Consider the following 25,671-nt stretch of genomic DNA (forward strand, 5'->3'; position numbering starts at 1 on the left):
ATTCATTAAAATTTGTGCTTCAACCGGCAAATCCCTCTACAAAAAATTAAAACTTTACGTAAAAGAGTGAGGGAAAGTTGAAACTGTTTCTCCCTACGTTCTTCTCCCATCAAAATCTGTTGGACTATCTGTTTAATCATGCGTAGTCCTCTGTACTGGCCTCTTTGCCACTCACTCCATTGTTTAGTACCGGCAGTCAGTCGTCATATCGCAGTTGCCTGTTCATCAAAGAATTATTACACAGAATAACAGTCGATATCATGTAATTAGAAGGGAACGTATAGAGAGGAAGTGGTTGAGTGGATGGTGCTATATCAGTATTATCTATCCATGTTGAAAGGATAAAAGGAAATAGCAGTTTAGTCAGGTTCAGCGCTAGTTCTTTATTATCACACAACCTGAGTTACTAATTTATATTTATTATATTTTATTTATGAGTGTAGTGTAGATGATGGTGCTATATCAGTATTATCTATCCATGTTGAAAGGATAAAAGGAAATAGCAGTTTAGTCAGGTTCAGCGCTAGTTCTTTATTATCACACAACCTGAGTTACTAATTTATATTTATTATATTTTATTTATGAGTGTAGATAGTTTTATATATTTTACTCTTTGGCTGCTAACATTTTTGGGAAGGATTTAGAAGCCAAGTTGTAATCGATTTTTTTAGCGTATGGCACCAAGACGCATCACCAATAACAGTCAAAAATTACAAACTAACATCTAAAAAATTAATACAAGCTACTGATTCCGGAGTCACCATCAGGAAATCTTCAGGAGTCCCTACATAATTTGTCCTAGGGCAAACTTCTGTGATGTATTTAACAGTTTGATTTTCACCACACTCGCAAAGGGGCGTCGTTGTTTTACCCCATTTATACAGCAAATACGCGCACCTACCGTGCTGAGTTCGTATTCTGTTTAGTATTGACCATGTCTTACGTGGAAAATCAAAAACCCGGCGGCTTTTGAGTAATATTTAATATAATATTGATAAATAATATTTAACGTAATTAGGATTTTTTTTTATAAAGCCACCGGATAGAAAACAAAATTCACAGTTTGGTAATTTTTATGCTTATAACAAATCACACAAGTACCAAAGATACAAACAATCACCACGTCTTTAGTTCGGATATAATGACTAGCTAAATTTTTCGAAAAAATCTTCAAATTTGGAAATAGATAAGATATAAGGAAATGAAGTGAACTGTATGAAAAATACCATCGGTGAATAAAGGAATTGTTGTGAAATGACACAGTCATATACAATGAGGTATCTTAATACAGCCTTCAGGAAATACTTATCCACCCTATAAACACTCTTCGGCAGATCGGGGCATTCTTTATTCAGGATGGAGTAGATTTGAATCAACACTATGAGAACAGATTCAAACGTCATTAAGGAAACCATCGCCTTAACCCAAAATTGTTTATGTGAGATAATATTTAGCAGAAAAGTATTTCAGACTCTTATAGCATAGTTAGTAAATTAAATGGTATTTTTATTTTTATGAGGTAATTATTTCATAAATAAACTTCATTAAGTTTCTATTTAAATATATTTAAATTGTTTTCGAGATAGGCAGACGTTCAAGATTGTTATATTTTTCCTATGGGCGTGGAATTAATGTATATAAATTGTTTATATAATTCTTATTATTCAGGATTATAAATTTTTTATTCCTCTATATCGTGAGCAAATAAAGAAATTTTGTTTAATTTTTTAATTCATTAAACAACCGATTGTTTTGGGAAGTATTATTATTGCTATTCTGTGATGCTTCAGAACTTAGTATGTAACTTCAATTTTTTTATTATGGTATAATTATTTCTGTTATATTTGACTAACATTTGTATTGTTTTACGTAATTAACTGGAGTTTAATTGACGGCATTCAATGATCAGTATTATTCAAGAAAATATATGTTTACAGAAAATCTATTACAATACACACCATTAAAATATGAATAATATAATTTTAAAATATACATTCTTAGATTTAATGTAAGAATGTGTGTTAATAATTGTGGATACATTACAACATTTTTATTACGAAATTTAAGAGAGTAATAAAAGTTCATGATTAACGATTAAGTATTTGTTTCTTTTATACTCAATTATTTTTTAGCGATTTAATGAATGAATACATAAACATAAATAAATAAAGAATTTTTATTGAATTTAAAAACGCTTCGCATTATCTTTTATTAGTTATTAGAAATCATATTCAGTTAGTTGTTTACTGACAAAACTAAAAAAATAACTTTTGTTTTTATAATTACTTATATGATAACCTTTTAATACATTTCATGAAATAATAAGCCAATCAGCTGGTGTAACGAACTACAAATTTGCTTCCATAATGTTATTTTTATGTGTAAGTTCTTGACAGTTGTCTAAAAAATTGATTTTCTTTGCATTTTGCTACTTGAAAAAAAAAAATTTTAAGAAAAATTATATTAACAAAAACTTGTTTCACGAATATTGGGTATATATTTTAAGTATGAAAAAATAATTTTAGTTTAGAAATAAAATACAATAAATAAACCAATAATCTCCACGGGAAATGGTACACTTTAATGACTCGCTCATGATAGAGCTTGATATATTGAAGCTTCATTTTACTATCTATATAAATAATGTTACCGAAATTTAAAAAAAATTACAATATTTTTGTAATTACATTGTATCCCAATTTACGTAAAAATATTATTTTAAATTTGTATAAATATGATAATTTAATTAACTATATTACATTACTAGCCGTCCCATCTAGCCAGAACCTGGACCGTCAGGACCCAATCAAACCCCTGAGCCAACTCAGGGACTCCTCGGGGCTTTCTGAGGCCACGAGGCTACCCCAGGCCCTCACGTCGGTTGCCATTCTAGTCTACCCAATGGGCTCCACCCCCTGGACACCGCACTGTTGTTTATTTTCATGATTTTTAATATAATACTGGTAAATAGCAATTAAATATTCAGGCTTTATAGAAACCTGAAGAAGAAAATAAATTACAAAACACAGAATAAAAGTAGCTATGGTAACTAAAATACTCACACCTTTGAAAACGAAAAATTCTTAACTTATTTCTTTGACATGGAGACAGAAATATAAAATAATAAAGTAAAAGGATTAATCCTTATTTCCTTACTAATATCTTTAATTTACAATTTCACTCTCATTGGGGGTGAAAAAATGTATACTATTATATAAAAACGAAGAGGGCTTTTCGTTTGTTAGGATAAATAAAAAAACGACTTTATCAATTGCAACCAAATTTTTATCTATGTTTCTTGGCGTAACTAAGAAGCTGTTTAAATATATTTCATCTCCAAAATATTCGAAGCAACAAACAATCGATTGCATTCAAATTTTCAAGGTACATTTGTATTAAAGTATGAAAGGTTTTAAGCCACAGACCGCGGCCCTAGCTCTCTTGAAGATTAAAATATTAAAAATATTCATTATTTCTTCACCCCCAAGGAGGGTTGCGATTAATCAAGTAGTTTTTGTTTATCCCGATCAACAAAAACCCTCTTCGTCTTTGTATAATAATATAAATTAAGATTCAATTATGAACCCTTCAGATATAGTCAGTCTTTTACCCCCTGCCTTCCAGGGCCGGACCCACATTTAAGTATAAACACGGCCCTGAGAGGTGCCATCGCCTCTAATTACAGGGAAGGAGCAGCGCCAGATATAGTCAGTCTGGGACTAAACAAGAACACTTAAGTGCATTCATAATGGACTTTAATGGTTTCCACATTAAGTGCACTTTAGTGGTTTTCCCATTTCCGTGATTGGACTGTGTAAAAAAAGAAAAATGAATTACCCGCGGGATTCACTGTAACAGTAACCCGTCCAATTATCTCGAATTGCAACAATCTACTAAGCGGTAAATAAAATCACTCGTACGCCTCAGTGGAAATAAACTTGGCTGTATAGCCAATCAACCTGGTACATCACAAGCAATCTTCTACTGTTCGATCAATGACATTCAGTCGCCAAATTGCAGTTATTCGAATGCGTACTCTCTCAGAAAACTTTGCAATGGATTTTTTTCTGAGAACTTAACTAGCTCCAAAAGATTTCAAGCACGGTCAACTCTACTTTGATGTTATAAATTGGCTGTAGTTGTCCAAATGCGTGCGCCAACTCTCTCTACTGATGAGCAACAAGCCGTTGAACTTGGTTCATCCTGGAATGATGTACTACATGAAATCGTAGTCCAGATGTATTCTGTGGAATGATGAGTTAAAGGCCACAGTATGTGAGAATGAAATAGGAAATGATCCGGCTTTAATATATTTCATCCTAGACTCAACAGTATTACTCTAGCGCTTTCAAGTATGAGACACCACACTTTCCAACTTCATTCTCAACTTACGTTTGGCCTTCAGTAAGTGAGGATGAAATAGGAAATGATCCGGCTTGAATATATTTCATCCTAGACTCAACAGTATTACTCTAGCGCTTTCAAGTATGGGACACCACACTTTCCAACTTCATTCTCAACTTACGTTTGGCCTTCAGTAAGAGAGGATGAAATAGGAAATGATCCGGCTTGAATATATTTCATCCTAGACTCGAACAGTATTACTTTAGTGCTTTCAACTACGAGACACCACGCGTTTCAACTTCATTCTCAACTTACATTCTTAACCAATAAGAGTTAATAGCCTTTGGTTTCGGAATCTCTGGAAGCTTCTGCATACGAATCAACTGCTGTCGTTCAGCCAAGACAGATTTTCCTAAATTTAGCCTTCAATATAGATCTAATGTTCAGTTCTGCCTTCTGAAAGAAAGAATCAAATTAACAACAAGCAAAGTTTACGTTTACGATACAATTTAATTTAAAATTCAGTCAAATATAACATTTATTTAGTACACAATTTTATTGCTTTTTTCTCCTCCGATATGCTAAATTTACTGTTCGTTTATTTAACCTTTTACGGGTGGTGTTATTTTGTACAACTATTAGTCTTCTGTATAATATTTATTTACGTTAAAATTCTGATTTTTGTTTGAATAAGCTCGGATAGGTACTATAAAAAACAATCACTTAAGTGGATTATATAAACATTGAGGGTGTTTAAAATACGCCTCCTACTCCTGGTGCTCTTCTGTATTTTTTTTTTTTAATTTTGTTTTTTTACTTTTTCATGGTGCGAAAACTGGGAGCGAGGTAAATTTTTTTATATACGCTGTGTGGTTACTGATAGGACACATTGCTATCAACCGTATTCAAGCAATTATCAAAATTGCATAAACCCGGCCAACGGCTCATATAGACTATAACACACACACATAGACAACACTGGCTTCATTCCATTATTACTGGTAAATATCTACACACAGCCACATATATAGATATAAAAAAAAAGTTTACCATTTGTGCTCTTTTCTAAACGATCTAAATTGCATTCTCTGTGTTTTGTAATGTACTGTGTTTTTATGTGTATTATATAATACAAATGCCACAAACACACCAAACTCACATATCTAGTGATATTAATATGACTTTTAATAAAGCAAGAAATATTTTTATTAGACTTTTTTTTTGTTTATCTTTAATTAAAATTTATTCATACCATTAAATATATTACGAGACAAATACATTTTAATATCACAATACTCTTTCTTTTTCTAATTTGTAATATCATAAATAATCTTATATACATTTAAACATGGGATATTAAGAGAGAAAATGTTACCAGTTATTAAAAATATAATTATTTTATTATTATTAAAATTGTAATTAAAAAAGAATATATATTTATATATATATATATATATATACGTGTGGCATGTATATGTACAGAGTGGCGCATGAAATGATCCAACATTTGGTTTTGTTAAAATATGTTTATTTAAATCGCAATACAGAAAAGTAAAATACAACGAGTTTACTATATGCCTGAAGATTATTCCCTGCTTATCATTCGTTCAGTATGACCACCATCACGTCTAGAAATTCCTTCAATGCGAACTCCTATGTTGTAAATAACTCCACGACACATATCCTCGGTTATCTCGTTGTACGACTCAATGATCAACACTCTCAGTTCCATCACTGTACGAGGATGTTTAGGGAAAATTGTTTCCTTCAGAAATCCTCAAAGAAAATAAACACACGGAATCAAATCAGGATTTTTCGAGGACCAGGTTTTTTCCACGCTCAAAACGATTAGGAAATCGGTTTGAAATGATATTTGCGTTAAATGTTTCATGCAGAAAGTTTAAAACAACATTAGCTGTGTGCGGTCTGGCTCCTTCCTACAGGAAACACTCGTTTTCTAATTGAAACTTTTTTCAGAAGCTGATGATCAAAATTGTTACGCAGCATGTTTAGTTAATTTTCACTGTTCAATGTCTGTTTAAAAAAGTGGTATTACGCCGGACTTGAGGTAGCGGCTTGTACCGTAATTCTTGCATCCTGATGCACCTTTCCGTGAAACGCTTGTAGATTTTCGGAAACCTAAAAACGCATATTTTATTTATTAATGTCCCCGTCTAGATGAAAATGTGCCTAATCTGAAAACCAAACATTATTCAACAATACGTCTTGGTTCACAGTCATTTGGTTCAATGCCATTCTTTGATGTTTGTTATCAACTGTTAATTTAGGCAACACTGTTTTTTTTGTACGAATACAAATACTAATTAATTTTTAAAAATTCGCTGCAGAGAGCTTCTAAAAATTCCAAATCTTCCTGCTGCTTTCTTGTTAATTTTATTATTATTTTTTTATCATTTTTGAATTATTATCAAAACAAATGTTGGATCATTTCGTGCGCCATTCTATGTATGTGCGAGTTTGATTGGCATTTCTCCCGCCACCATCCCATTCGGATGCCCTAAAGCATAAAACCGAATGTCTGTGCCGCAAACGGCTACTGAGCCTCGAAACAGTTTAGCGACCGGTGTCCTAAGTAGCTCCTAGAGCTTACCTAACAGCGCGAGCGGACTAAACGCGGTGCCATTTACCACCAGCTTACGTGTCCCAACCGCTCACTTATCATATATTTACTAAAGTGGGTAGGCGCACACCATAAACTACAAATATATGACATCCATAAATGAAAATTTACTTAGTCAAGACAGCAATTCGCTGCCACGCCTAGGTCGCTGAATGCCAGCAAGTATCTTTGCATCATATTAAAGCTTTTGGAGCCCTAATTGAGTGGTAGTCAGTCATATATCTCAAGGTTAACTTCCCAGCAATGTATTAGGAGTCTTTCCCTTAAGTAAACTACTCATGTCGGTTGAACATAGCAACCTCATCAAGGAAGTTCCACACGGTCCGACAATTCAGCTCTCGCCACATCGACTCGCCGCTTGTGAGCGGCCAATTTTCCCCCTGACCTCTAAGATCCAGAGTGGCCCGATTTCTGGCCCCCCAAGAGCAGGGCTGTCAAACATCAGGTGTTCATTTGACTGGACCTCCCCGCAGCCGTACATCTCATCAGCTGCCAGGCGGAACCGAAACAAATATCGGTTCAAATGAACACGGTTGGTGAGCACCTGGGCACCCGATGCCCTTAAAAAAACTCGAGGCGTAGTATCCCACCACACCCCGTATAAACTTGTACAGCGATCTTCCCTTAGTCGTGGTGTCCCATTCTAGCTGCCGTGCTTCCATCGCGAGACTCTGCAGCCTCTTCCGCAGGCGGGAGATGGGCAACTGAACGAAATTTTGATCCAATGCATTGTGATCACCGTTCCGTTCCGGTACTGGTCCGGCCCGAAACCGCATGCCAAATACCTCGGCCTCCCGGCCTCTTCGCAATCTCCATATGGCTGCCCGAACTTCCACCACTAAATCGATTGGGGGAGCTCGTAAGAGGTTGTTTTAAAAACACCAGTGCATACAATTAAGGCTCTGGGCTCGACACTCCTTAAATTTTGAACAAGTGCTCTATTCATATAAAACCTATGCGCCCAAACGGACACCGCGTAAGAGATAAAGCTTTCAAAGAAACCGAGGTTTCTTGCACGGTGTACCGAGACCATGCACATTTGACGGCCAGACAACCCGTAGTTCTTCCGAGCAATCCTCCTAAGTTTACGCATTACTGAGACGGCGTCCGCCGCTACTTGCCTAATGCGGTTGGTAAGCAGCAACTTCTCATCAAATAAAACACCTAGAAACTTATGAACTCTCACTCGGCTGATTACGCAGCCTTTATACTTAATGTGGGGGGTTTCAACTGTACGATAATTTGTCTGCACCCTTGAGAAGCATAAACTTCGACCGGGGCACAGAAATCTTTAAATTGTTAATGTCCATCCGCGGTTGAGAAGGCCGCTTGCGCTCGATCTTCCAGCTGCGGTCGTGAATTACCACGAACTAAAATTCTATGTATATCTATTTCCACGATTCAGTTTTGCCTTTTCAATTACCGATCGTGCCAAAGGAAATGGAGTTTATTAAACCGTTCATTTTTTCTCTTAATATTTAATACTTTAGTAATTGTTCTTTAACTGGCAACTCTGAAGAAAGCAATATAATTCTTCATCAGAATGTGTTATATTATTAAAATAACATTTAAAAATATAATAAACATATATAGTACTGCTCTGACTTTATACCTCTTTTAATAAAAATAATCTAAGTAAGTAGATTACTCCAATAGTATTGTACTATTCATTTGAAACATATATAATCGATATTTTTTACTGTTGTTATATTAATACAAAGAAATCGTAGAGTAATTTTTAATATTGTGGAATGTAAAGGAGTATTTTCTTAACATCTCATATATATATATATATATATATATATATATATATATATATATGTGTATATATAAGAATATAAGGATTGATGTACCAGAATAAATAGTTCGATAAAAGAACAGAAGAACGAAAGATAAAAAATAGAGCAGAATAGAGCAGAAAATTAACAAACTATTTTCCGATTTCATGACGGAATGAAATTTTATTAATGAGAAAGTAATATGAATGAATGCTATATAATTACATTAATCAGAGACAAAAAAGTCAGTGTGACTTGTTTTTACTAATACTTTCTCTCTGAAATACTCAATCGCTGATTAATAATTTATATTAATGACCCTGGAAATTCTGGAAAAAGTTGACAAAATCAAATTTCCTTTCGATATTTTATAAAATAGAAACAAAGTACAATCACAAAGAAGTTAAATAAAATTTATATTTTTAAATATTTTACTTTTCATAATTACTAAATTTATTTAATTTTTTTTAAATCTTGTAATAAAATTCGATTTTATATCTTTCAGGAGCGGCCGCTGCATCAAGATTATATGTTGAGGCTATAACCAAATTAGCTAGACAGAGCCAACAAGGCACATGGGGTGGATCTGCTGATATTGGTAAGTTTATTTAATATCGTTTATAACTCATTAAGAAGTTTTATTTTCATTTATATAATTTTTCTCAAAGTTCTTTGTTGTAGCGTAGTAAATAGTAATAAAATAAGGATAAAATCACTAATATGAATATCGGTCAATTCTGTGGTAAAACTTGCAAAGAATTTTTTGTATCGCTTACAGTGTAATTAATTTATGTGTACTATATTACAGAGTAACAGCTCAGTGATATGATGTCAACAGTACCCGGCAAGGGATCTTTGCGCAGTCTGGCGTGTAAGTGTTAATGTACCGGTAAATGTCTAGTCTTGAACAATGTAGTACCAATCTAACGTTAACGTCACTATACTATATTCTTTATTGCTATTCATATAATTAAAAAATAAATAAATACCTCATAAAATAGATTAGAAAAAATGGATTTGCTTAGCAATATCTTTTACCCCGGTCTAGTAAGACCGGGGTATATTCAAATATAGAAACATAAATGTAAAGAATTTTCCTCTAATGATTTTTACTAGCTTCGTTGGACTTATATAGACTGGCAGCTGTGTAAATACCTTTTTCTTTTTCTGTTTAGCCTCTGTAACCACTGAAAGGTATTTTTTCCCGGACTCGCATTTAAGCTTAAACACAGCCCTTAGAGGTGCCATCGCCTCTAATCGCTGGGAAGAAGCAGCGCCAGGCCCGGGTATGCCGTTCCCAGCCGCCCCAACCCCGTAGCCGGGACTCGGTTCTTTGTTGATAACTGACCTGTAACGGGGGCTACTCGAGGGGGCACTCCCGCAAGGACTCGTTATTTTCAGCTTTTGGGGGGGAGTAGGAGTCCCCCTGCTTCCTCACCGCCGCCCATCCGAGCAAGCCCAGATGAACGACGGCTTCACAGAGGGCTGTCGCTCATCCCCTAGCTCCATGATCTTTCTGCTGAATCACCCCTGCTACTTATTGCGAGATCAGCGCGTACCGACGCTCATTTGTTAACATCATTCCGATCATGTTTTCCACTGTAAGGTATTACTATACAAACCTAACCAGATTGTTCGTATCCATTTAACGATGTGTTGAATTAATAATCAGATTGTCGGATAATCCTGTAATGGTATTTGAAATAGAGAATTTAAGAACGAGGATAAAAATTATAAACGGTGGGAATTTGGTGTAAATATAAACTCGTATTCTTGACCCAGTAGTGCAGTCATCATTTCTTGTGACGAAATTGTAATGAATAACCAATAGAATTTCATTATGTAATTCTGTTACCGTATTTTGCTCTATATATTTCTACTGCTGTGGTAAAATAAATAGGGATTTTAAATTGTAAGATCGTTTTGTAATTAAGCTTATTATTACTAATATAAAAACAGTTTATTTTAGTTTATTTTATTTCTTAAACAAGCGTATTATTTTTTTTAATGCATAAAATTCCCTTTCAGGTTTTGTTTTATTGATTTTTAGGATATTTTAAAAAAATTATTATAAACAATGATTATTTTTAATATAATTTTTCAATTGATTAAGTGGTCCGACTAACTTATCTATGCCAACTTCTAAGATTATGTCAGCTTTAAATAAGGATTTTATAAAACTTTATTCGAGGAATGTATGTAACTATTTTTCTTATTCCAGCATTAAAAAAAAATAAACTTAACAGTGGCAACATATTATCATTGTGTATATAAGTAGAGTGAAAATATTTTATCTTAAGGCTTCATACAGAAGGTATAAGTATCTGTCAAACAGCTTTTGTTGAGCTGCTAAGAGTTAAATCCCAGGCATAAAATGAGGGGACAGGCTTAAGACAAAGCTGAAAGGTCTTAATATTAAAGGATGTTAGTTTCCGTAGTATATAGAAGAACGAAATGAAAAAGCTTCAGAAACTGCAGACAGGAGCAGCTGTAAATTTTGATTGTGTCAAATGAAGTGTGTGGACCAAGATGAATAATGGCTTAATTTGTCTGCTTGGGGTGAAGCCAATTTACAGTACATGTTAATATATATTATATACTGACGTACTTGCTGATGTAAGCAAGCAAGTATTTATACAGATAGTGGGGAAGGAGTGAGAGAGTAATGAAAATAATAATATTAGATAAATGCGCATGCATCACGCATTTAATCGCAAAATATATTTTCTGTTGTAATTATTTTAATCGGATTTTGCGTATACCTTTAATTATCTACTGCCTTTACCCTCTAATGGTTATCTTCCGTTCTAGTTTATCCTTACTCACTTATTTCTTCCACTTAATTTATTTTCAATTTAATTCTTCCAATGATCCAGTCTTACACGTTTTTAAGCGTAGTAATTATATAAAGTTAATAATCTGTAATATAAATGTTGCTTATCGCTTTCTCATGTTAGCTTATTAAATATATAAACCACGATATATATTCATATATAAAATCATGTTTACCGTACTCATTTATTAATACAAAATTAACTTTTCTTCTTAATTAAATATTAGAAGCAAAATAAATCATTTTTTATCAATGTCTGAAATGACAAAAATTATATCTTTCTATTTTTAATTTTTTTTAATTATTTTTATCCTAAATTTCTTCATTTATACATTCTGGGAAAATGCTCAACGAAGATAAAATGAGTGGAAAAATAATCTAATGCTAGAATAAAATTTGTTAAACATTTAAAATCAAGCATAGTTAAATTTGGATTATGTATTTAATCAAAGATACATGACTATTATTACATGAAATAAGATAAAAATGGAAAACTAGTTTCTTTTTATCCAGTTTTTTTTAAAAAATAAAATACATATATAATATATATTTTAATAATATTCGATTCTTTTTTGCTGAAAAGAAAAACTATTTCATCCTTCAAAATTATTTACAACTTCATTTTATAACCTAAAAAAAAAAGAATTCTCTCTATTTCTTCCATTGTTTACTACTATTTTTCTTCGTAGCTAAAGAGGTTTTCTTAGTCAAAATAAAATAAATGTATTACACTTTACATTAAATAATTTGAATATAAATGTTGTTTGTTGTAAAAATAACTTTGATGTTTTTTACACGGCGGAACGGAGACTATGTATGCGACTGGGGTAAGAGGTTGCGCGCGCGCGCGTGTGTGTGTGTGTATCTATGTACATTTTTCTCAAAAACTACAGAACCGATTACGGTGCGGTTTTTTGTATTACATAGGTATGAACTCAGAACAGGTTCCTAGATTAATTTTACGGTTATAAGTCCCCAGGGTCGCTGTTTTAGATGTTTCTTCAACACGGCTTCCTAGGTTTTTAAATTTTTTAATTTTATCACTTGTATTGTTATTTATGTAAGATTTACTTATATATATATATATATATATATATATATATATATATATATATTATATATGTATATCTTATTTGTATACTCGTAATGATTATCTACTTATATTAACCGACCCGTGTAGCCCGAACCTGAACCTTCGGAACTCATGTTAGTCCAGGCGAATTCCGGAGCCAACTCAGGGGCTCCTGTTGGCCTCCCAGAGGCAACGGGCCTAACCTATGGCCGCAGAGCTCGCTTCGCTCGCCATTCCCAATTTACCAGATGGACCGACACCCTAGACACCCGAAGAGCTGGCTTCCGTAATCATTCCTATCTACCTAGAGGACTCCACCCGCTGGAACCCCGCGCTGTACGTTATTCTCATGTTTGTGAGAATAATACTTATAAATAATAATTACAGTATTCAGACTTTATAGAAACCTGAAAAAAAAACTAAATTACAAAAAATTTAGTTATAGTATTTATGGTAACTAAACCTTTGACTACGAAAAATTCATAACTTATTTTTTTGTCATGGGGTCAGAAATATAATAAAGTAAAAAGATTAATTTATTTTTTCTTAATGAATATCGTTAATTCACAACTTCACCCTCATTGAGGGCAAAGAAATAATGAATACTTTTATTATCTTAACCTTCAAGGGAGCCACAACCTTGATCGCTGGTTTAAAACCTTCCCCGGGATAAGAATGTATCCTGAAAATTTGAAAGTAACCGGTTGGTTGGTTTTTGCTTGATGCGATAACAAACAGGCAAACCTTATATATATATATATAAGGTTTGTCTGAAATGGATGTATATATATATCCATTTCCGAATAACCATGATCTATTGGATTAACAGTGTACCTGATAAATTCAAAAGTTAGCCTTCAACCTACTAACAAATAATCCGTTTGAATTTTGAAATTCGTAAGATTTTTTGCAGAGATATTATAAGAGCACCGCATCGCACCGCAAAAAATAGCACCCCAGGGTACCTCATTTTTTGTCATATTATTCATTCGATCGATTCGTATCACGCACTTCAAACCCAGTTCACACAGTAATAGAGACTCACAGTTCACAGTTCATTAATTCAATTCATTAAAGTTTGTGCTTTAACTGACAAATCTCTACTACTACATATATTTTTTTTTCTTTTAAATGTTTCGAGATGATATAAATCTAACAACCTTCTCATTTATGCCAAGAAACATGGGTAAAAATTTGGTTGCGATTGATTGAGTATTTTTTTTTATTTATTCCGAACAAACAAAACACTTCTTTCTGTTTATATAGTATAGATAGATAGAAAAATAGATGTAGATATAAATTCAGTTCTGATGTAATATTCAACATTTTAGTTGAATTTGAAAGCTAGTAAAATGTTAAATATTAACAAAAGGTCTACCTACGAAAATAAAACCAAAAATACAATTTATATTTACATTTATATAAAGGAATAAATAAGCGATTTGTTATGTTGCATACTTCCCAATATCACATACGCGTAATTCTTTGGATGATCTTTCTTAACAAAGTCTATTCTATTCTATGCTGACTACCCGAAAAAAAAGCAGACTAACATATATTTGTGGTGATCATGCCTAATTTTTAAATCAGTAACGTGCTGCTCTCATACTGGGTAAAGATATTCCGCTCCTGAGTAACGAATATCTGAATCAACCCTGTAGCACTTCTTTTAGGAAGTTGTAATATTTATATATGATCCGTTTGGAAAGTCAAACTGATGAAAAAATAATTATTGAAGTGAAACACAGACAAATGAAATCGAAAATGAAGATGACTTGATGAATGAAAATCCAGTCATTTATGTCCGTTCGGCTCAAGCAATTTTGCAAAACAAATAATGCCACAGCGATGAGTTTTTAAAATGATTAAATAATTTAAAAAATTGTTTTGACTTATCAAAACTAAAATTGTCTTATCAAAATAAAATGCAAGCAACTATATATATATATATATATATATATATATATATACATTTTTTTTTTTAAGTTAGGTTAGAATATGTAATATGTTATCGGTTTAAGTCTGCAGTATTACGTGTACCAGATCATACTTTTTAAGTGTGTTTAACTACTGCATTAAAGGTGTAAGTTATACAAATTACAGTATTTTATTTCTTCTTCATTAAGTGAAAACAGCCTCCTCACTAATTTTACCTAAATTTATAATTTGTTGTCATTTATAGTATTACGTTTGTGCTTACAATTTTATGCAACATGACTTTAATTTTTGTTTTTGAGTTTAGAAAAATTTTTTATACGATGTTGAATATTTTATTTACACGAGTATTATTTTATACGAGTATAATTTATTTACTTTGTGGGAGAATTTTTTCTGGTATGAATAGGATCGTTTATAACGAGCATCCGAATATAACGAGCGCATACTGTCATGCCGATGAATCTCGCTATAACGGACTTTCACTGAAGTTTTTTCCTTTTTTTCTATTTTTCCAATCAAGGAATACTGGTTTTTGAGAAAAGATACCAACATTGCTGTGATGTCAAAATTTATCAAGTTTTTGGTTTCTTGGTGTTATGCGGTTCATTGGAGGCTGTTTCTTATCCTTATAGACATAACTAAGAAATATTAACTTATTATACATTCTTTGTTTATTTACTTTAAAGGTATTTAATTAACATTTTATACGTAAGTAGATTTTGTTAAAGATTTTGAAATTTAGATATTTTCTTTCAACTTGCATAGTAAATTAATATATTTGTTTACAACATTTCTAACTTGAGTAGTGTAGCTTAAATTACTGTAATAGACTCGAGATATTAGTGTAACACCATAAAGGTTTTATTGAAATTCTAGAAATGATTTTGTTTGTCACAGCTTTAATTTGTTCACGATTTTCTCTCTATTGATAAATTAGTTTCTTCATTAACTTCGTTCATCTTTGCTAATTTTTTCTGAAATAACGTTTATGTAATATTTCGACTAAAAAATTCAACGTGATTAAGTTATAATTCATAAAAATGTTGCGTTTTAATTATTATGAGTTTTATAAACATCTTTATTTTGAGTTAAAAATTATTTTTTGTTAAATTTAATATTTATGATAATAACCTTTTTTTTTTATAAATTCCTTTTAATATTAGAGTCCTATTTCATACAGTTAATCTAACATTGCGTGTCTACGTATCTAAGAAAATTCTTTTGAGTATTTGTTTACTCACGCACCAGTTAGTTTCTTTCTTTAGGCGTTATATTATTCATAAAACGTCTGTATAAGTTGTTCCATAGTAATTTATTTACATTAATATATTATTCTTAATCATACAGAAATTATAAACGTTATAATTATTGTTCGCTTAAAAATAAGGGTTTTGCTTAAAAATAGTTTTTTTAGATCAGTTGTTTTTTCTGATTTGTTGTCCTTCTCGATTTCTTTTAATTCTAATTTATTCTCATTTATGCTGAATAAAAGTTAGTTCTGTTATTTGTATTTTCTGCTTGCCTGATTTAAAAACAAATATTTTCTGGTAGAATTAATTTATTTTTGTTTTCAATAATGCAGATTTTTTTACAACGTAATCGGAAAATAATAATATTTAAAATTTTAATTCAGATATTTAAATAGAAACATCTTCTTAACTTCGTATTTATTTTTTAATTTAGGGCTAAAAATAAATAATTCTATAAAAATTCATCTGAAGAAATGATCATACTGATAAAATTATAACAAAAAAAAAACCTGTAAATTATAAAATAATACAAAATATAAACACAAAATCTGAACATTTAAAATAATTTACTTTCCTTTTAAGTTAATATTATGTATCCTATTTAACTTCCTTCATTAATGTTGTACATAAAATTAGGTGCCAAATAACTTTAATATAATGAAATTAAGTATTCACCGTTTTTACGATTTAAAGATTTTTTCTGGTATAATAATTGGTATCTTTAAGTACTTAAACTTCAAAATATCTCGAGAATCATGTACTTTAAAGTAAATTTTTTGATAAATGGAAAGTAGAATAAATCTTTGCAGGTAATCTTATCTTATCTTTCAAGTAAGATAAGATCAACAGCAAATTATTATTATTAAACATGCAATTTGTATTTTAGTAAATCTTATGTAAATAATGTTAGAAAAATGATTCCTAAGATCAACTAAGAAACTTCCGAATATTTGCAGTTACAAAAAAGTTAAAGGAGATCGGTTTTTACTTTCCCGTCTAGCCCTTGGATAACGAAGGAACCCAAAAAACCCAAAAACGGAATGGAAATTTTCCGGATGTTCGTTTGTTTAGTATAGCCCTCTAAATCACCTTATATTTCCAAAATTATTCGACCAAATTTCACATAACTTGGCCAGATTACATGTATATATGAGGCATTGATGCCGTTAAATTTTCAACTTAAAAGGTCAAAGGGATGAGTCTATAGAGCAAGATCACCTTCAGCATCTCGAAATTTCTTCTAATTAAGATCTTATTTTTGTTCGGCACATTTTTTAACAATTAAAAAATATTATTTCCAAAAAAAAAGTTTGCTGAATCACACTCTCACCCCAAAAAATTCTCCAAAGAAACTAGTAGCTAAATGGGTATGTATACTGTGTCATTAGTACCCCCCCGCCCCGCTATAAGTGCTAGTGGTGTAGCACTGTCGTACAGATGCTGTTGTCATCTTCTTTTCTTTTTTTTTGTTTATTCTCCGAAACCACCGTAAGGTATTAACTTCAGAGATTGATACGTATGAGTGTAAATGATGTGTGGTCTTTTACAGTATCAGGTCGACCATTCCTCGGATTTGAATACTAGATCATGAGTACCGGTGTTCTTTGGTGGTTGGGTTTCAATTAACCACACATCTCAGGAATAGTCGTACTGAGAATGTACAAGACTACACTTCATTTACACTCGTACATATTATCCTCATTCATCTTCTGAAGTATTATCTAAACGGTAGTTACCTGAGGCTAAACAGCAAAAAGGAGAAGAAGGTCGACCATTCCCGAGATGAATGGTTAATTGAAACCCAACCACCAAAGAACACCGGTATCCACGATCTAGTATTCAAAGCCGTATAAAAGTAACTGCTTATGGAAAAAGTAACCGCTGTGGTCGGCTGTTATGTTGTAACATCACAGGAGAACGGTAGAATTAAATAAGAAAATAATATTTAAAGTATAAAAAAGTATTTAAAGTTGCTACTACCACCACATCCGCCCGAATGAAATACGGATGCGCGTGCGCTGTAGTTAGAATCATTGAATCAAATAAACAAAAAATATTATATTTGAATAAAATGAAAAATATTTTAAATTAAGTTTTGTAAGTATGTTTGGGAAGCCGTGCATCAGAAAAAACACGCGTGACGGGAAAGTCCTATAACTGTGTTGTCAGTTTTTTTCTATATTTTCTAAAAAAAATAGAACCTATATTGTGATAAATGAGATAATTCTTCTAATATTTCTAAGAGGATAATTCTGAAAACAGTAATGGAAATTTGGAATTTTAACAGTAGCATTCTTTTTAATATGTATTTTGAGTCATAAGTAAAAAAAAAAAAAAAAAAAAAAAAAAATCAATTTTTTTTTTTTTTATTGATCATTTGGTAATTTTAGATTTAGTGTAAGTTATATTAATTTCTAATTTAAATTTCCTAGTTTAAGATAAATGATGTAATGAATATGGTAATGCCCATTGTAAAGGGTGGATTGCATTGTAAAGGACAATTGGACATGGTGGTATTCGCAGCCAAGATCAATTAGAATAGAAAGGGGTTGTGATGACCAAGGCATTGTTAAGGGAACAACCCTCTTCTCTGTTCGGTTAAGTCATTCTCCTCTATCTCTTAGTACCAATGGTCGGTCGGTTGTGTTGTGTCAGAATAAATGAATAGAAGGTTGGATAGTTCTACAAGGAAGAGGTGAAACCTTGCCGGACAAGTCTACTGCGAGTACGCCTACGCCTTGCGCTGATTTAGATGGGGGGTTTATACCTAAGAGGTCTCACAGGATTTAATGCTACACTAATCCCTCCGTCTTTCTGTTGCTTTAGGAGGAATTATATTTATCTTGCGTATTCCTTTATATCTTTTAATCCAATACAAAATAATAAAAGCTTAAACATTAGTATTTTATGCATAATTTTTTTTTTTTAATTTATTTTACAGTCTTTTTATTATATCCACATTAATAATGAGATTAAATCCCATAACAAAATTACTGATGAAACAGATTTCAAATTTTACATAATAACAATTTATAGCATTGTATTTTTTTTTAAATTAATCTTAAAATTAAACAATCGCATAACTTGTACTTGTGTACAAAGTAATCTCGGGAAATGTTTTGTACCATTTAAATAAAAAAAGATTCCGTTTCGAATTTTTTGCCTTTTTTATAATTTTAACAGAAACTTACGTCTAAAGAACAGATTGAAATATTTTACAAGAATTCGTAGTTCATTTAAAAAAAATAGTTTTTAACAATTTAATATATGGGTGATTTAAATCAATATATTTTAAACAATTAAGTAAAATTATTCAGTGTTACTAAAACATTAAAATAAATGACAAATTATAGTTTGAACTAATCCAATTGCGACGAATATTGCTGTAGCGTGTTGACGTTTCCATTCTTCAAACAGGGAAAAGTAAGACCGAATTTTAACGAAAATTTCTTTACTTACTTTATTTTCCACAAAAAAAAATTAAAATAATAATCATTTTAAAAATAATTTTTTTTTTTAGAAGATAAGAATTTTTTTTTTAGAAAACACATTTAAAAGCAGAACAACTTAAAAGGAAAGTTTACATACATAATTTTATAAGCCTTCCTGGCTGATCTAGTGATAAAACTTGTCAAAAATCAGTTGTTCAATAGCTGATTCGTCTTGAAACTTTTGCGTTTAAATTCCGTCAGGCCACTCACACTCTCCGTTTTCTGTGTTATTTTTATTAGAATGTACTTTGCAAAGTATCAATTTAAAATGTTATTGGCCACACAGCCTTATAGCAATGTAAAACGAATGAAAAAGATTAGTAGTTTCTTTCTATATTTATTTTTTAATATTATAAAACTAATTTTAAGTAGAGTTGTTCATTTACGATATCCAAAATCTATTCAATTCAATCTATTCAATCTATTTCAATTTTTTTGATATAGCATTATGAAAAAGCTCGAAAAACTAACGTCAATATCCTATCGTAAAACTTAAACGAAAAAACAAAAAAAAAAACATAAGAAAGGTATAGTAAAGAAGTTGGATTATCGTAATCATATTAAAATTTCTATATTTAGTTTGTCAACCAATAAAATAGCGTGTTAAGTTGCATGACCATATTAACAAAGTCTCAAGTCACTTTCAAAAATGACGTACCTAGAGCAAGAAACAGTCTTACTATAGAGAAAGATGTTTTTTCCTTTTACCTCCACTACTTATCCGAATGTATGATTGTAAATCATCATTCCAAAGCCACTGAAATCAAATGTTCAGTCCTACAAGTGAGACAGTCCTTTGGTCACCACAGGAAGAATAGTAAACATCACTATTATCACAGAAAGTAATACTGATTGATGCCTCTTGTAGCTTAAATGCTTTACTTGTGTCACAACCAAAGAAAGACTGATATAGAATACAGTAACAAATTAATGTACTTTTTTGTATTGTGAAACAATTGTACTGTACACACACTACTTCAACTCGGCTGGATAAAATATGTGTATTTATACTAATCTAAGATAAATAAAACCTAAACTATATAAAACCTAAAAGAAGAAAGTATGTGATTAAAATTTGGCTTTCAATTCAGATGGAAATAGAAATTTCATTTTTAATCAAATTTAAGATTCATTATCAAACACTTTGTATCTTCATTATAAGTGATTCCACTTTCCACTTTTTTTTCATTAGATCTCTTTTGTTGTTCATTTTTAATTTTGATTAATATAAAACTATTACGCATTAAAATGAGAATTGCCTTATAACCTTAAAATAGAAAAAATAATAAAATCATTGAAAATGTTTGTATCGAAAAAAAGGTTAATTTTATTTTTTTTTTAAATAATCTCTGGTACTTTATACATATTTCTTATATGTTTAGGTATTTGTGTATTCATATAACCTTTTGTAAAGCGATCTTTTTAGATTTTTTTTTAATTTTTGAAAAAGTAAGTTATTCCATTAAATTTTTGCAATCAGTATTTTTTAAGATAATTTATGATATTGTGAATAAATTTTATTGTTTTATCTAAAAATAATGACTTCTCTATTAAAATATTACAATAGACCGTGTTCGAACCCCGGTCAGGCATGGCATATTTCATATGCTAAAAAATTCAATTTCCATAACCCACGCGCAACCTTACGTAGCGATATCATTATTTTAAAAATATGTGCAAAAATATAGAAGTCTTTACAACAATAAATATGTATAGAAATTTTATGAAAATCATACATATATTTATTTTTATAAATTCAATTTTTAAATGTAGAATTTTTAGGAATAACAGAATTATAATTTTTTTCCAGTAATTTTGTATTAATTGGTTGCAGTTTTTATAAATAATTAAAAATTCAACAAATGTTTAGCAATGATTTGTTTAGCAATCGATCATTATGGCCAGTTGTACGTAAAAAAAGGTTCTATACATCTATTTATTTGGTAATAGAAATTTATTAAAAAACAGTTACAAAGATTTAATTATAAAAATGATTGTTTATGGTAACAAAGGCTAGCCGTTACAATCTATATTTGCACTCGTATGAATTATAATACGAAACTAAACATCATATATTAATCGGTCATTATACAGTTGCTAAGTAAATCGAGTGTTATCATTATTAACTATATATATATTACTCAATATTAATTGCTAATCTTCACTTTATCTATTGAAATAAATAATAGTAAAAATATTAAAATTTTATCAAAATCATAGGAAGAATTTTTAACTAATTCAATTTTGAATAAACACAAAATAGTGATAGAACCAGACGTTAAAAATGAAGTTACTTTTCTATTCGGTCTTTTATATACTTTCTTTTATAGTTTTTATCGATTTTGATTGAAATTAAATTTATATTTATATTTAATAAGTCTATATTTTGTAAATTTAATCTTGATTTATTAAGATATAAAAAAAATTTCGCAGTTTTGCGCAAGACCAACATTTCGTTATTTTGTTTTATTTCTACATTCCAAATTGCAGCATCATAACGAACCGTGCTTTTAACTTACCTCGATCAAATTTTGTTGACCTTAAATTGAGTGTAACTGAACGACTACCAATTTTTATCAAATTTTCATATTTATAATTTCAAACAGACTATTACAGCCTATCTTAATTTCAAAGCAATTGTTCTAATAGTTTTGGAGATTTTCGAGCCACAAAATACTATACATTGGCCTACATATATAAGGAAACTACAATTTATGTAATAATATTCGTATTTCATACGTTAAAATCTAAAAAAAATTAATTTTCATCCCCCCACACCTACTGACCAAAAATAATACCGTAAAAAGTACTATTAAATATTAATCGACTAACTACAAGTATTTGGAACAATTTTGTACGACGGGTACTTTTACAGACGGATTTAATTATATATACTACAGACGGTATAACTTTCAGGTTACCGCGAAGGGTGATTATATGGAATCAAAAGATTAATTCGGTAAGTTAGTTTATAATGTTACTTCTTTTAAATCTGAAATAATCTGTATAAAGTGGAAAAGCTTCTAAGTGCTGATTGATGTTTCCCCTTGAGATGTACCGCTAAGCAGAATATATAAATTCAAGGCATAGTTGGCTAGGCTACACTAATGTTGTGTATTTCCTCCCCAAATTGGTTCGGCGTCGTGATTTGTAAGGGAGGTTGGTTTCGAAAGAGCAGTCGAGGGTTGAGACAAGATGGCGCTCATGAAGACAAATAGTCCGGACGAGAGAAGACTTTTATAAAGAGTCTTGACAAAATCACGCGATATTTCGGAAACATTCAGTGGCGATGAGGGGAAGTTTACATCAGCTTAAATATAAGAGTTTTATTTTTGTTTAAGTGTGTTTGTATGTTTAGATGTGTTCAAGTAAACAAATACAAATACAAAAGAAAATTATCTAAAATTAATTTCTTACAAAGACTAATTTGACTATTTTTAATAATTAAATATAATATTTCGTTATCTTTTAAAAAAAAAAAATATTTTTTATAAATTATTATTTATCCAGAAAAGATTTAGTAAAGTACCAAATATTAGTTATGTGTTGATCTTACAGAAGGTTATGAGTAGACAGTTTTTTTATACAGCCTACGTTTTTTTATTCACGTATGAATTTTGTGTAGAAAACAATTTCATGATGGATTTAAATCTCCATTGAAACGATTCGTTGGTTTTACAATTTTGAGAGTTTTCTTGTGAAAAAGTAAAAATGTTTTTACTACATTTATTCTTGTGTAAGAGACAGAGAAAAATAGGGAGTGAGACAGTGGGACTGAGTGAGACACAGAATGATTGAATTGTTTTGTTGCTATGTTTTTAGAAACCTATTGCACCCTTAATACAAATTTCACAAATAACACTTCCAACTAAAATTATAACAAAATTAAAATACATAAAAATAGTAAAACCATAAATGTATAAGAATGTAGGATACTAAAACTTGCAAACGCGCACACACACTTGCAGAGTTAGAAATAAACTTTATAATGACGAAATAAAAATTGAAATGGATATGTTTTATAAATAGTAAGATTAGAAAATAATTATGACAAAATATATCAAAACTGAATAATATATACACTATAGCAACAGCATTTCTATTGATAGCAATGTATTTTTATTTATTAATATATTTTTTTGTAATGAGAATATATGGTGCTTTCTGAATTGCTTAACTTCTTTTTAAAATTTATAAAGTGAGCTCATCGAAAAAATAATTATATACACATGATTATGTTACATACTGAAATTTAAAAAACTCTTGTGCAGTTCTGCTCAAGAAGACCGACTTTTCAATTCCGATGCCCTCACTATTTCGCAGTCAGAAACGCACTGATTTTCAATGTACACCGTACTACATAAGTTCAGTTAAATAGTAGACCTGATTATCCGAGTACCCGATTATACAGTAGAAGTTTCAATTCACTGTTTCTTCAACTGTGACTCGCTGTTAAGTTTCATCACCGTTGTTAAATGTCTTTACTGTGAGTCACTGCATAAGCGCTTATGAAAAATAATGAAAAATACAACGCTACAAAGTCAGCAGAAGCGGAACTTTTCTTTTGACTTTAAATTGAGCGTAATTTAAGAACGAGTCAATCAATCTTCATCGATTGTTCAAATGCACAACGTCAAATACTGTTACAGCATATCTAAATTTCAATGAAATTGATCTCATGGTTTTTTACCTTTCGAGCCAAAAAGGTTTATGCTTAGGGCTGTGTATAATATAATAAAATCTATATGTATATGTGTATTATATGTATATATTATATATACATATAAGGAAATTAAGTAACTGGTATTTTCGTACTCCTGATACCTCGAAACCTAAATAAAATTTATTTTCACCTCCTACTATCAATATACGACCGAAATTAATACCATAATTTCTTCGAAAAGTCGGTAAAAAAGAAAAAAACAAATGATTTTATAAAATCAATAATTCAGAATATTATTAGAAATGATAAATAAAATGTTTATTTTTCAGATAGTTTATGTTAATCAATTAAAAGTTTCATTATATGAAATAACAATACACATAAGAATTCTATTCTGAAATTTGTATGCAATTCTAACATGCTTCGACGTTTCATTAAAATATTTAGAAATTTATTTTGCTAAGAGACTTTTTCTAATTTCCTAAAGAGACTAATATGAAATTATTTAAAAATTATGATAATCCATTTATAATAATAATTATAATCTGTAAACAGTTTTATTTTTATTTCTTATAATCAGAATACAATTGATAATCGATAAAAAAAATTAAATCCAATAAATTGATATAGTTAATAATTAAATGTGTCTACTTGGAAAAGTTGCTGTTTTAATTTTGATTTTCATTATAATTTTGCACAGGACATCGCGTTTTTAATATGCATTTTAACTGTAATACTCTCTTACTGGTTTTGAAGGTCGGTATTTCAAAATCCTTATAAACTTTGGATTTTATACTTATAATTTTGGATTTTATCTCTTCACAGGCCATGTTTCTTGCTGCCGTGATACTCTCTGGCCAGGGTGCCTGTCTGCAGTCCATTTGATTGAGATATTGTTATTTCTTTTTTGACATCCACCACATGACAATAGATAGCCGCGCAGAAATATACTCGTTCATTCATGTTATGTGTTTAACTTTAATTGTGTATGAATTAGTAAGTTTCCTTTAAACAGAATCAGCATTATGTTTTTTGTCTTTTTTATTTCTATTACTCAGTTCAGAGAATGCAAAAAAGTATCAATTTTTTTTAACTGTTTTATAATGTTCCTATTTCTTTATGCTTGGATGCCTTTTCTTGCATCCCTGAGTCATGGATTTTAAAGAACGTCTAAAAGAAAAATGAAAGGCATAGAAACAAATTCTTGTGTAGTTTTGCACAAGAAATCCTACTTTCTGTTATTTTATTCTGTTTCCTTTTGTCTTGCTCAAACACATACCCGGTTACCCTGACTCTCAAAGTAAGTAACGTATCTGAATACGCTGAACAATATTGCTAACAATAGATACCGCAGATGAAGAAACGTCAGCGTTCCAACTTCCAGCATCATAACGAACCACACTTCTATTTTATCCCGCTCAAATTTATTTGACGTTAAATTGAGCGTAAATTTTAAAAACTACCTCATCTAATCTTCATCAGAGTTTTACATGCACAACTTCTTATACACTGCTAGGGCATATTTAAATTTCAATGAAATTGATGTAATAGTTTTGGATATTTTCCAGCTAAAAAATTTAGTAGATCTAAGTATTTATTTAAATCATTTAATTTCTAAAAATGAATATATTTTAATTGTTTTTTTTTTTGTAAATTTTTTT

The 25,671-nt window shown here is 30.6% G+C and overlaps 1 protein-coding gene across 1 annotated transcript in view; it reads left to right on the forward strand.

The window, feature by feature from the left end:
• The window catches only part of IRSp53 (Insulin receptor substrate 53 kDa), a 1,008,929-nt gene that overhangs the window by 658,977 nt on the left and 324,281 nt on the right, over positions 1 to 25,671 (forward strand). Inside the window, exon 4 of the mRNA XM_075375577.1 lies at positions 9,269 to 9,361. Within this exon, the coding sequence (XP_075231692.1) occupies positions 9,269 to 9,361 (93 nt within the window). The remainder of the gene's footprint in view (positions 1 to 9,268; positions 9,362 to 25,671) is intronic.

The sequence above is a fragment of the Lycorma delicatula genome, chromosome 9, assembly GCF_047948215.1.
Source record: "Lycorma delicatula isolate Av1 chromosome 9, ASM4794821v1, whole genome shotgun sequence".
Lineage (NCBI taxonomy): Eukaryota > Metazoa > Arthropoda > Insecta > Hemiptera > Fulgoridae > Lycorma > Lycorma delicatula.